At 38.8% G+C, this 14,733-nt stretch overlaps 1 protein-coding gene across 1 annotated transcript in view; it reads left to right on the top strand.

Moving 5' to 3' along the window:
• The window catches only part of LOC105453261 (aryl hydrocarbon receptor protein 1), a 209,331-nt gene that overhangs the window by 66,369 nt on the left and 128,229 nt on the right, over nucleotides 1–14,733 (top strand). The window contains exon 2 of the mRNA XM_011695052.1: nucleotides 10,519–10,709. Within this exon, the coding sequence (XP_011693354.1) occupies nucleotides 10,519–10,709 (191 nt within the window). The remainder of the gene's footprint in view (nucleotides 1–10,518; nucleotides 10,710–14,733) is intronic.

The following is a 14,733-nucleotide window of genomic DNA, read 5'->3' as shown; positions in this document are numbered from 1 at the left end:
AGTTGGATAATTTGTGTAACTTGAATTTATTGAAGTATGCATGGAACTTTTGAGATACATTTGTACGTCTGTCAACGCATTTCTGCAAGAACAATTTTGCTGGATCCAGATCAGAAAATATTTGTTCACGGAGAGAATTTTTTTTTTTAATTTACTCTGCAAATCATGTTAATTGTGGGACAATATAGTATTTAGGCAAATTTTACTGTGAACTACAATAAATTTTACAGTAGTAAAATACACACGGAAAGAATGATTTTGTTGAAAGATCTAAAAATTGTGCTAAATACAGATCTGAAAATAATTCTTGTACGATCATCAAAATAATTTGTTGGAAAGTTAAAAATTATAAGCATTGCCATAAAACATTTTGATATTCTAACAATCATTGTGGCTTTCCAACAAAATTGTTTTGATTATTGAACAAAAATTATTTTTAAATCTGGATCCAGCAAAATTGTTCTTTCCGTGCAGTAAAATTTATTTAGTGCGCAGTAAAATTTGTCTAAATACTGTATTGTCCCACAATTAACATGATTTGCAGGGTAAATTAAAAAAAATTCTCTTCGTGTTCAATAATCAAAATAATTTTGTTGGAAAATGATTGCTAGAATATCAAAACATTTTATAGCAATGCCTATCGTTTTTAGCTTTCCAACAAATTATTTTGATTATTGAACAAAAATTATTTTCTGATCTGCATTCAGCAAAGTTTTTAGATCTTTCAACAAAATCGTTCTTTCCGTGATGTCATTGAAAATATCCGATCATTGTTTTATAAATATATAGTGATTTAATATATAGATAGTTAATTTTACAAATTTATATTATATTTATATTATATTTTTGCACACACTTATCTGTCTTAGCAACGAATAATTTGTCATTATGCATTAATATTTCGGCTGCAATTGGAATGCTGATAAATGGAAATAAATGGAAATTTGTGACGCGTTAATTTCGGAGTTCGCGAATTTTTCATCATAATGAAATATATACGCGAGGTAGATTCTCTGTATACGGAATATTTCGCGTTATGTGGACTGGAAACGGGATCTGCGCTGCTAACGATACGTGGAATGCGTTTTCACGCTCCACGCATGGTTGACCCGCGAGAAATGATTTTGTAGAGCTAGGTAAATAGCAATTTTCGCGCAATTTATTAAGAGCTGCTCGTTACTCATTAGCAGGTCCATCCTTACAGAGTTAGTTACACGTATCTTTTTATTCGCGAAACGCGAGAGATTATTAAGTAGCGTTACCTTATTTGTACGAAGCGATACGATTTTCTAGGGGAAACAAACGATAACGTGAATTTTTAGAGTTAGTTTCCACGCTTTTGAAAATCCTCGAATTAATTTCATAAATTAACATGGATAGGCAATTTTTTTCAAATATACCGTTAAACGAAATATAAAAATGTATTTTATCTTGAATATGTATGCATTGCGTTTGTGAACTCTCGCATAAGTGTTAGAAAAGTATTTATATTTATAAGAGAAACGCGAAATGGCGAAAAATAATGTTTACGTTCAAATAATGAGTTTTACTTTATTTGCATAATCCGATTTTCAATGCGGGATTAGTGTCAATTTTCTCGCGGATGCAGGCATATCGCGATATGATAACGAGGCTATGTTTTTTCGACATTCTCTTGCCTTCTGTGACGTGATGAAGGATACTAACATGGTAGCAGTAATTTATAATGGCTGCTCGTAATTTTTATTTGCCAACAGAGTTAAGCGTTTTTACCGTAATGTGCAGTGTTTTTCTAAACGGGTTCGGCGCAGCATAATGAACGCTAGGAGAATCTTTTTGAACCCGGATAAACGGATGCAGCCGTGAATTTAGCGTATTGTTTACCGGTCTCAGATCGCGCTGGAGATAGTTACATATTAGATTCAATGCCCCGTCTCGTGTTGAGATCTGTCGGTTGCGGACCGTTAAATATAGCTTTCGTAATAGACCACGACAATTGTGTTACAGTATTCATGCGTGTCGTTCGCTTTTACGGCATTTTATACAAGGAACAGCCACACATTCCCGATTTGTCGTTGCGAACGGCATGAGTAATGGCAAGATGATTTAATATCAATAAATGTCCATTTATATATATATATATATATATATATATATGTATATATATATATATATATATATATATAAATCTATTCTGGAGAAATAATAGGAAACTTATTAGAGAAAGCGGCACGAGTAACGGTAAGATGATTTGATATCAATAAATATCGATTTTTTTTAACATAAAAATTCTATTTTGGAGAAATGAATTTTAAAGAAATAATAGGAAACTCATTAAAGAGAGAATTGTTTAATATGTTTTTAGTCAGCGTTAATGATAATAGCGTTATTTTGTATTTTATATATCAAAGAATGTAATTAATACAATGGTAAAAGCGTGACTGAAAATATATTTTGAAGTTGGTGTGCATATGTTAACTTCTGGTCCCCTATTTGTCACTATGTGAATATGCAATCGGATATTTTTTTTCTTTTTGAGACGATAAAGACAGCCGGCTGCGCGTGCCACTTCCGGCCACTTCGAAACGGAATTTTCACTTTTCCATTAGAATATAATTATCGCGTATCGGGCCCCTGAAAAGCACCTGAACCATTATCCGCAGTAAAGCAAGTCATAATTTTTCGGCCACGTGACCGATACCTACGATATCGTCCCGTAGGATCTGATTCGATAAAATCGGTGGTTCTCCGTCTCTCACGGTATACGAAAAGCCGGTGAAACCGCGTAAAATATAATTAACTGCGATGGAGACATTTCGGTATGCATAATTTATTTTAGATCAATCAATAAACACGTATACACGTGCGCGTGCGCGCACGCGCGCACGCACACACACACACACACACACACGAAGAGCTTCTTGCTCTTTTTGTTTGTATGCTAATTTAAGATTATAATGTCGATAATATTTAATCATGATTTATAAAGCCTAAAGCATTATTAACTTTCCATAAAACTTTCCGTAACTGACAATATTATCAGCGAATAATTATTGTAATTTTATTATAATTTATCACACAAGAGCTCAAAATTATATTATATGAAAATTAAAACTTATTAGCATTACGTCCACCGACAAATTATAATTGTGAATTATAATATAAATTATGAATTATAATGCAATTCTCATATAAAATTCTTATCATTCAAGAGGCCTCGTCTGTCATTCATTGACAGACTGTGCGATTATCTCGGTGACAGAACACCTTTCTTCTCCCACCTAAATTAAGTACTCGATGCACTAATAGTACGCTGGCTAACTAGTCGCGAACGCGCGCCATCCCATTTATAATCCATCTTTCGGCAACGACAGACAACGTGCTCCATTTTAGCTGCCATCGCCTCTTCTCGCGTGAGAAGGGATCGGTCCAAGGTCGAAGCCGAGCACTCCCAGGTAGCTTTTTCCCTCCCCCCCCCTCTCTCTCTCTCTCTCTCTCTCTCTCTCTCTGTGGGGTATATATCACCCTCGTACGCGGCGGCTATCGGGGTGACCATCCCTCTCGCGGTGGGAGCTTCCATTGCTACCCCATGCTGTCTGCCACCCCGGAACACGACCGGTGGTGTATCTACCCTCGAAAATCCATAGTGGACCCACCCTCGGTGGCGCCTGCGCATCTCCGAGTTTCGTTCCAACCGACCAATCCCTCGTTTCTTGTCCTCGGAACAGCGTTGGCAAATACACATGAGCCAACGTAAGCTAATAATACTATTTCGAGTATTATGTATATCGTTTGTCTCAAATAAACATTGACATATTGGATTTGTGAAACGATTGGATAGTTCAATAGAATAAGAGATAAATTAATAAAGATGGTAGGGATTAGATAAAAGAGAAAATAATACGTAAGTGTACGTAACATAATTGTTTATTTATTTTAGAGCATCACGAGAATAATTTATATATATATTTTTTTCTATTCAATCTTTCTCGAAGAGTTCAAACTTCGGCAGAGTAGAGAAGTTAAGTCAATGAGAATGTTTAGAGAAGTGTGTAACGGCTTTCTGGATCTTTTGCAGCTATCATCTTTTATCTCGTATTATTCTTCGCATTGATTTTATTTGGTATATTTAAAATATTGACCGCTCATATAGTCCCAAGTCATTGGCCATTCTTTGTCCACCCGTCGTCCGCTTTTCGCGCGCGCGCGCGCGCGGAAGATGGCAGTGCACAAAACAGACTTTAATGCGAGCACCGAGGCAACCTTGACTGGGATTTACTCGCCTGATGGATTCGAGGATGGCGTGCGGTGAGAGCTTCCGACCGTCTGAACGCGCCACCTTGTAACTCATGTTATTTAATTCTAATCAGTCAGTTGCTTACGGAATTAGCCGGCGAGAGAGAATGCGACCGATTTATAATTCCTAATCGAACGATCGGTTACTTGTTATGTTTTTCGACACTTGCAGATGTTCAGGAAAATTGTTGAACTTATCTTCATCCGGTCGTTGTACATACACGGAAAGAACGATTTTGTTGAAAGGTGTTTAAAAATTTTACTGAATACAGATGTGAAAGTAATTTTTGTTCAGTAATCAAAATAATTTGTTGGAAAGTTAAAAATTATAGGCATTGCTATAAAATGTTTTGATATTCTAGTAATCATTTCGACTTCCCAACAAAATTATTTTGATTATTGAACAAAGATTATTTTCTGCTCTGGATCCAGCAAAATTGTTCTTTCCGTGTTTTTTTTGTTTTTTAAATAAAAGGTTTTTTAAATTAAAATTATGCACTTGAAATTAGTAATTTGTGTGACATACAAATTATAAAGTATCATAAGTTTTATGGCATCATAAAAAATTTTAATAGCTTTTCACAAAAACGCATATTTAAGTGAATATCGCGTTTAAAAATATGACTATGAATTAAATTTCTATAGTTACTCTTGAGCTATATTACAATGCAACATAAATTGCATTACCTTTTGCAACATTCGCTTTTTCTCTTTTATAGTCACGAAAAAAAAAAAAAGAAAACGCATTCCGTTCGAATATAATACTGGAATGCGTTTTTGCCGACACGACGAGCCACTCTCGCGCGATTTTCCTCGAAAAGTCGGCGAACCTGTCTCTCCAGGAAAACTGTCGTCGAAAATTACCCTGGTGGTGCTCCGGGATGAAAATTGCCAGGAGACCTTTCCTTAACGACCGCGGCAACATTGCCGGCCATTAAGCGGAGTCTGAAGTGTGTATATATATACATATGTATACGTATGTTTCGAGTGCGTTACAGTGTCACGGTTCGCGGAGTCGATACGCATCTACGCAACTGGTCTAATGCTACAAATGCGTTATGCGTGTGGATTATCGGGAGGGGCGCGAGTCGACTTGACACGTTATCACCTGGCCTGTACCTGGGCCGCCGCACAGGGCTAAAATCATGCGTCACTTCTAGCGCGATCGAAATAATCGATAAGCGCTCAAGATGAAACAATCGTGCCGTTTATTTCTCGCGCGCTGTCCGATGCTAAAATACACTGCAAACACACTGAACTTCAGGTTTCCGTCAAATCCGTTCCTCGCTCGCATGAGGTGAAACGTATACTTACGCGCCAAACGCGTATGAAAATAAAATGATACACCTCGAAATTCGAAGAAAGGGTGCATTCACTCCGTTCTCAATATTATAAAGTTAGCGAAAACGAGGAACGGTCTCTCGCCGAGCGTAGGGAACGAACTTCTGGTAACTTGGCGGTAACGACGAATAAATGTCGATTGCATAACGGCGTGTATACTCTTCGGGCGGGACGCGTCGCATTGTTCCTTCGGATCTATATAATTTTTTTATCCATCTGTCATCGAAGTACAGTTACCGTGCACCTACCGGATAATGGCATAGCGTCGGGGGCCTCGTTTGTATTTCCGAGGTAACTATGATCGCGCACACGGCCGTGGTCCGTCCGTATACCGCACGCAGTTTACGTTCGCATGATTTTTCGCTTCTATAATGCGTAAGTAAGCCTGGCGCGTTATGCAAGACTGGCCGAGTCGCGTCACTTTCATGTCACTTAGTTTCGATTGAATAATCTCGACGTTAATGATGCAATTAGAACGCTCGATTAAATACTAATTAGCTAAATCTATCATGCAGATAATACGTGAAAATATGCACATAAATTTATTTTATTTACTATCTCTTTTTATGTTTATAAAAATATAGAGTAAACGATTATTTCTTGGCGTTTGCATAATGATAAAGTATTTAAGTATTTATTTTTGTTAAAAAAATAGCAATTTTGAATTACTGTTCAATTCGAAATTTAAGTTGTTTCCGCGTAACTTTTTTTATCGTTAATTTTCAACTTTAGTATTTACACGGAAAGAACGATTTTGTTGAAAGGTCTAAAAATTTTGCTAAAAACAGATCTGAAAATATTTTTTTATTGAATCATCAAAATAATTTGTTCAAATTAAAACTGATAAGCATTGCTATAAAACTGTTTTGATATTCTGGCAATTATTTTGACTTTTGCACAAAATTATTTTGATTATTGAACAAAAATTATTTTCAGATTTGAATTCAGCAAAATTGTTCTTTCCGTATAGATATTAAAATTTCGCGTGAGGAAAGTTATATTTTAGTTATTGACAAAGAATCAATTTTTCGTGTATTTCACAATGTTCCTTAACCGACGATTTACAGAATGATAGCTTTTGGAAGAATCTGAAGAGTTCTGAAGATATCATTGTCTTTGTAAACCGCGAATCTTTGAAAATGATAAACGCAGCTATGGAAAAAAAGCGATATCGTTAATTAAAATGCTTAAGGGGTTAGAAAGCGTGATGAATGGGATTGTCGGCCGTATACCGCGCGACGCGGCCGCGCCAAGAAGCACTCTATTAATTATTAGACGACACCGAATCCATTATCCGGGGACGAGGAGTGACGGTGGTCCGCGAGGAATAATCCTATTCGAATGCTATTAGCGTTTCAACCGGACGTTCGTTTTCCTTTCCCTCTTCGCCCCCCCCCCCCGCCACCTCGATAAAACAAAGCTAATTACTGGGCCCGTGGACGGGGCAGGCGCGGCACCACGGCTGCGTGGGTCCGGTATTAACCCTACGTCCCCTCCGTCGGGTCCATTGGACCCATATGCTTCTAAAAATGAACTTACAGGCTGCCTCGAAATTGCCTTTCCAAACACATATATTGGAGAATGAAATAAGAGGAATGATGGAGTATCGATAGTTATGAATTTACAAAATATTAAAATTTATAATTTTTTGACAAAAGTATATAATTAGAATATATATATCTCTCTCTCTCTCTCTCTCTCTCTCTTTGTTTCTCTCTATTAGCCAATATATATTATAATGTTATAATTAGATTAAAAACATTTATTCGATCGTAAATATTGCGATAAAATATGCATTTTCACGCTATAATTAAAAATTGTCAACAAACTAAGTCTAAACCTTATTTCTTACGAGTTCATCTTGATACGAAAAGTATGTCTGTCGTGATAAAAATAAAATTCCAGGTATTTTCCGACCTGTTAGGGTATAAGATAATTTTTCTGAGTGATCACAGGCAATTTAACATCGTATACGTTGATGATATACTACTTACACATGGTAAATTGTCAATTTAAGAATCAACATTTCTCGTTATTCTTCAATATCTCGGTATCACAATGTATTTTTTTTACAGTGAAGCTTAACGATATTATTACACTCTTTGAAAATTCTATTAATTTAAGATTCAACAGTAATAAATGTGGGAAAATGTTACAAAATAAAAAATAATATAAAGAAAATTTTATCATATTTTTATGAAATTAACTTATCGTTGCAAAAATTTAGATATTAAATTAAATTAATATTAAATCTAATGCTTTAAATAGATATAAAGCTTATATATTTTTATATATAGAAATATATATAAAGCTTATATATTTTCGAATCTTTTTTAAATAAACAAAAGGTTAATATAGAGGCTAATAATTTCAGCGAAAGTTATTATCTGGCACAATCTTCTCATAACGAATTTACTTATATACTGGTCTTCTTACCTGGAGCAGAATGTAGCGTGGTATAAGATACACGGACACAAAAGCCGGGAGTCAACCGGGCACCTCTAGGAGAGCGGCAGAGTTCACAGTGACATCTCATTAACACTATTTTCTTAATAACCCGCGATAAGAACTGGTCCTGCCCGCGAACCATTCCGACGTGTCCATCTCGTCTCTTTTCTTGCGCAGCCTTGGCGAGCTCCTCCTGGGGGCAGCGCAAGTAAAGGCCGCGCAAAGGCCGCGCAGAGAGGCCGTTAAATATATGTATATACCGCGTAAGAATAATAATTATTCCTAAGTATAGGCCTGCGCGAGAATGGCCATCGCGCGGCGACGCGGTGTCTTTTGACGGGTCCCCGGAGTATTCCGATACTCGTTTCGCGGCGTGGCCGCCGCGTTTCCCATGGCGAGCGGTTTCAATTAAACAAACAATCCGTAGCCAGATGCGTAAAATTTGATTTTACATATTAATTCCACGGGTAGTCAATGGGCCGCCGTCGGGGAATCCGCAAGGTTCGTTAACGACGTGACTTACGGTGCATTATAAGCGCAGCGAGAGTCGCGATGGACGTATTGGGTCATACGACTAAAAAAAAAGAGGGAGAAATATTTGTTTCGGAAGATAAAAATCGAAACGCTCGTTCTCGAGCGAGGGAATTTAGAACTACGAAGCATCCTGCATTTTTATAAGCGTGAAAGTAAGCTTTAAGATAATGTGTACTCTTCAATATAGAGAGAATCATCGTAAATTCGCTTACATTTGTTGCTTAATTACGATTATAATTTTCGATTTATTTAACTTCAGACATGTTAACTTCCACAAGCTGAGCAAAGATTTCGATTCTAATATGCAATATTTTTATCTGTGTATTAAAGTCACACATTATTGCTATTCTGTATATGCCCAGGTCTCCATGTGCCTTCTAAACTGCTATGTTAATTTCGTAAGCGTTTCATTGTGATGGGATTGCGTGTTATATTAACTGTTATGATGCGTATCAATGACTTCTTATATATTCACAATGAACGTTTTAATTAAGCGCGTTGCTTAAAAATGAGGTTTACATGTTAATTTTGCAAGTTGTCAGCGGCGCGGCGTCGCTTCTCCTCATTTTACCATGTGCACATTTTATAAATGTTGAAAAATATGTAAGATGGAAATTTTTTAGCATTTCTATTTTACTTTTAAAAAATTATTTTATTAATTAACGAAATTTCTTATATAGATAAAAGATAATCTGTTAATAGTCATGATTTAATTGCTTATTGCTTACAAAAAACTTCTCACATATCTTGCGTTGCATAAATTTATTATATGATTTGTTCGTCTCAAACAAGGAAAGATATACAATTTTTATACTTTTTTAAGATACATAAAAAAATTTAAAGAATTTTTTCTCCCCAAGCGCGATATTAGACGAACTCATTCACTTCTATAAAATATTTACGCTAATTTCGACTAACCAGGCCACCATGTAGTAGCCGTACTTGTCAGTTAAACCACTATCGCAACTATAACTAAATAACTCGCGCATTTTACGCCGGATCGAGCGGCTCACTCGCCGGCGTAAATACTTGAAGTTACGAGCCTGGCGTGCGTATCCTTTGCTTAAGGACACTCCGATCCGGCCCGAGTCGTGGCGCGTACGTGTCGGCAGGGTGTCAATCAGTCCCCGGGGCTGGGCACACCGGCAACTTTTAATTATCGAAATTCTACGGGACACGGCCCGCCTGTTGTTAACAGATTCGAGAAGCGCGCACGCTGATTCCAGTAATGAAGAGTAAAATGTAAATCCGCGCGCGCATATAACGGTCGACGTGCCGCCGCGGCGCCGCGCTCTCCGCCGCGAATTGATTATTAAAGTTAATCCCCTAGTCATGGAACTCGGAACAAAAGCCCGCTGGTTATTGAACCCTCATCGCCACGGACCAGCAAGATCGTTGATTGCCGCGCGTTGCAACAGCTTTATTTTTAGAAGGCGCAAGACTGCAACGAGTCTGCTTTGGACACTTAGAGCGTCGCTCTGCTACATTTTTATTCGCGATCTCCGTTGAATATAGCGTTTCTCGTAAAAGCTAATTGTACTTTGGAAAATTCAAAGTTGAGCTTTTTTACTTAATCTTTTTTAGTTGTTCTCTTTATTCTGCAGTTTTAAGTTCTTTTATTTCAAAACGAGCGTTTTATTTTTTAATCGATTTTTATTTTTACATCATCAAAGTATTGTATATAATTGGTACTGAAAACTTTCGATTTTAAAATAACTTTTTTACTAAATAAGCTTCGAAGCTTCCGTTAAATAGTAATATGAGGTTATTTAAAGAAATATATTGTTATTTATTTATATTCTATTAAAATATTTTCTATATATAACATTCGTCAAAGAATCTCTCTCTGGAATAATTTCTCTTTCCAATTTAATAATATTTATACATACATTACGTAATGATACATTTGTCTGATTGCAGCTTAAAACCACCACAGAAAGACGGGGTGACGAAGTCGAATCCCAGCAAGCGGCATCGAGAGCGATTAAACGCCGAGCTGGATACGCTCGCGTCATTACTTCCCTTCGAGCAAAATATCCTCAGCAAGCTGGACCGACTGAGCATCCTCAGACTCAGCGTAAGCTACCTCCGCACCAAGAGCTACTTTCAAGGTAAGTCATCGGAGTTACATCGCGCGTATAATTACCGCAATTTATCGTGTACCGTATCTAGGTTTTATTCAGTAAATATTGCACGCGCATATTTCTCACAATTTTAAAATTGACGGCGCACATTCAGTTTAATTTGAATTATATTGTTCCGATACGTTAGACGATTTACATTCAAGAAACATATCGCGTGCATTAATTATCTAGCCAAGCTGTAACAATCATATGTTAAATCTATCTCAAAAGCTGCTAATAGGATTACTTCAATTAATTAATTTCTTATCGCCGTCTGTGCGTAACGTGATTACTGAGATACGTAGAATTTGGACAACAAATACCTTAAGCTGTAGCTATGAGCCCCATTATAATACAACTAGCCACGATCTTTCGTTAGCACGCGAGATACTCGTTACATTTTCAAGACAATATGATCCGGAAACAATGCGCGCGGTTCATAAACCGGCCCATCATTCTTTCGCAATCCATTGACTGATAGCTTAATATCAAGATCGTGTTTTGCACGGAGATGAAGTATCGAAATTAAATCTTTTATTCGGGTACAATAAAAATTTTCAGGAAAAGAAATAAAAAGGAACTTAAGGTACTTAAGAGTTAATTGAAGTTTTAAGTTGAAGTGTTATAATGCTAGGAATTAGTATATAATAAAATTGTTTTATTTAATCGTAAAAATAAATTAACGGAAAAATATCGCATGAATGACAATCAATTCTTGTTTAGATTTAACGAAGAATTTTTTATTTTTTTTTGGAAACGCGAAGAGACTTTTTTGTTGTATTTTACCCAAAGAGAGAAAAAGAACCGATTCGCTCCCGTGAGTAATACGTTCGAATGCTATGCAGAAATTATGCAACTTGAGCGAGAGAACGCCTTCCTGCACCACGGGTGTGCAATCTCATCTGCAATCGCAATCAGGTAGGGCCAATCGAAGAATCGCCGCGGAATAATGGGTAGACGCTCTCTCTCTCTCTCTCTCTCGTCTTCTTTCCCCTATCCGCTTCTTTCCCATTATCCGCCACCGTGCTTTCGTCCCTTGTTTCCAATCTCGCGACGAGCAAAGTGACTCCTGCGCGCCAATCGCGAAATCGAGCTCATTGATTTTACGCTGGGAATTACCAGGAATAGGCGAAAAAAATACGATTCGCCTTCGCATTCTCACTTCTCGCTTTCTTCGAGGAATCGCATCAAACATCAGCGTATCAGCTAAAAAAAAAAAGATTATCTATTCTGCGAAATTCCTCTGATACAATGATTATAGGAGACTTTAACGCCTTCGCTTCAAGAGGGATTTATATTTCTTTTAAATCCTTCATTTATTGTATTGTGATCTTGAAACTTCTCTATTTTTCGTTCACTCGTCTTCAAAGGCCCGAATTTTTTTTCGACCTGAATTTCTTGGACGGTTCATCTTTCCTCTTTTTTCTTTCTCTCCGATGTAGAGAGAAAAAGAGAAAAGATGAATCATGCAAGAAGTTCCGCAGCTAAGAAGAACAGGTCTAGATTATCTTCAGTTTCACGTTTTTCTACACGGAAAGAACAATTTTGCTGAATCCAGATCTGAAAATAATTTTTATTTAATAGTCAAAATTATTTTATGCGAAAGTCAAAATGATTGCTAGAATATCAAAATTTTATAGCAATACTTATCAGTTTTAACATTCCAACAAATTATTTTGATGATTCGATAAAAAATTATTTTCAGGTCTATTTTTTGCAAAATTTTTAGGTCTTTCAACAAAATTATTCTTTCCGTGTAATTATAATTCCAATCACAGTTTTAATTATCTCGCATCCAAAAATTTTAGGACTCTTCTAAAAGAGTCAGAACTCCTGATTCTGCAAATAAGGAACAATTAACTAGACGTACCTACGACTGTCGCGCTAAACGCGCACGACTGCGCGACGGCGTTTCCTTCGAAAGAGAGCGGCAAACGGAGGAGGTATAACGCGGGTGGGAAAGAGTCCATTAGCGGAAGAGGTGGGCATCACACCGGCGGCGCGGCAGCGACGGTCGATGGTCGAGTAGGTATATACGCGCGCGCGAGTCGGGAACGGCCGATCCCCTTCGTTTCGAGAGAGGAGACGCGAGGAAGCGAGATGGCAGATATACCGGGGGCGCAATAGCGTATGCAAGGTAATGCACGGCCACGAATCCGGACTGAACGGAGCAGCGCGGAGGAGGAACCAGCCTCCTCCGTGATGCTGGTTCCCGTCCGTTTGTGTGTATACGTGCGTCGCTCGCTCGCCTGCCTGGCTTACCTCCGCGCGATATCGCGGATCTCGCAGTATATCACCGGGGCCCGCGCGCGAGGTTGCGCGCCCGGGCTCTCTTCTACTTAGCGCTCTTGTTGCTGCACCGTTGCTGCCGGTTGCGTCGCTATGCTGACCGCTGTTGCTGCTGCGATACCGCAGGACGGGACTCGCACGCGCGCGAAAGACGCAGTGGCGACCTAACCCGCATGGCATTGTTCACACCGTTTTAATAGGTATTCATTGTCGGGACTCCGGATCTCTCCGCCGCGAGGATTCCCAACGGAGTGTCGCACCCGATATCTGCTCCGATATCTGGGAGTTTCCTCCGCGCCTGTAAATCCCGGTCCCACCTTCTTTAGGTCCTCGACATTTTCGCGAGATTTCGAATTGTACAAGTAGGATATGCGTGCTTATATAGTTATGGATTTTTTCTTTTTTTTTTTGTGAAGCAGAAATGGAGCATCATAACTGTAATTTGCGAAAGTAATGAAGAAGGATTATAATTATAAATTAAGTTAAAGGAAATAATAGGTTTTGAGCCTCTTACAATTAATAATTTCATTTAGTTATGTTTGTCTCTATTTTCGTTTATTTTCTATTTGTAAGAAACATTACGTTTAGATATTACGCACTTATTTGCTAATTACACAAGTATCGTAAACATTGATTAAAGCTGCGTAAAAACATTAATAAAATTGCATTGGGCCGTTTCCGTTCTTCTACGCTTTCTTATCCATTATCGATTGCGATTTCGCATTATCGACGCCCAACGACTTCCGCTCCGCGAAGAAACGGGCTCATCCGATTAAAAAAGAGCCCCGTTCGCGCCTCGGCGAGCCGTTGCAGCTGTTAACAAGATTAACAGCTCCGCATTCGATCGGCAACATTAATCCGAGTAACACGAGTAGTAACCCGTGAGGAATCTCCCCCCCCCCCCCTCCGCTCGCCTCTCCGTGAACGCTATGTAAATTAATTAGGGCCCTCGGTAACCGCGCTGATTTTTCAAGTAGGCACGTGGTGCCGTGCCTCCCTCGCCTCGAGGTAGAAAGAAAGGACAGAGTGACGGAGAGAAGGAGAGTCGGGAGAGAAAGGGAGAGGTGAAAGAAATGGAGGAAGAAGAAGAAGAAGAAGAAGAAGAGAGTGGAAAGGTGGCGAAGTCCCGAGGCACCGGAGGTGAATTCGCCGGGCGTCTCGAAGAGGCGGTGTGCGATACAGTCCCTGCATGCGCACCGGGTACCCTCCGGGGCTCCAGATAGCAGATCTTCCCCCGGAGGCTGCGCCTCCCTCGCCTTTCTCACACGTCCCGAGCTCCTCTTCCCTCACACTTGCCCAACACGTCGTGTTGCTCCCGCTACCGGTCGCCGAGATCCCGCTCGGGCGGGAGAATCTCGGCAATTAACCCTACGCCACTTAGTCCTTATTATTGGTATAAGGTCTCTCCCGCGCGTCGTCCTTGATTCTCGCTGCTCCGCTGCTCGCCGTCCTCGCTCCCGAGCCGCGCTTCCGGCGCGAAACTGCACGCGTTAAATTCCTGCGTCAGAATGCGATCTCGCGTGCGGAGGAGGACTGTTTCTTCCGTACCTATACGAGAAATCTGCCGCGGTAATTTTTTTTTCAATTACACGGAAAGAACGATTTTGTTGAAAGGTCTAGAAATTTTGCTAAAAACAGATCTAAAAATAATTTTTTATTGAATCATCAAAATAATTTGTTGGAAAGTTAAAACTGATAAGTATTGAGATCGGAAGAGCACACG

This window comes from Wasmannia auropunctata, unplaced genomic scaffold (genome assembly GCF_000956235.1).
Source record: "Wasmannia auropunctata unplaced genomic scaffold, wasmannia.A_1.0 LD336000.1, whole genome shotgun sequence".
Taxonomy (NCBI): Eukaryota; Metazoa; Arthropoda; class Insecta; order Hymenoptera; family Formicidae; genus Wasmannia; species Wasmannia auropunctata.
The sequence above is the reverse complement of the archived record's forward strand: the minus strand, read 5'-3'. Positions and strand labels throughout refer to the sequence as shown.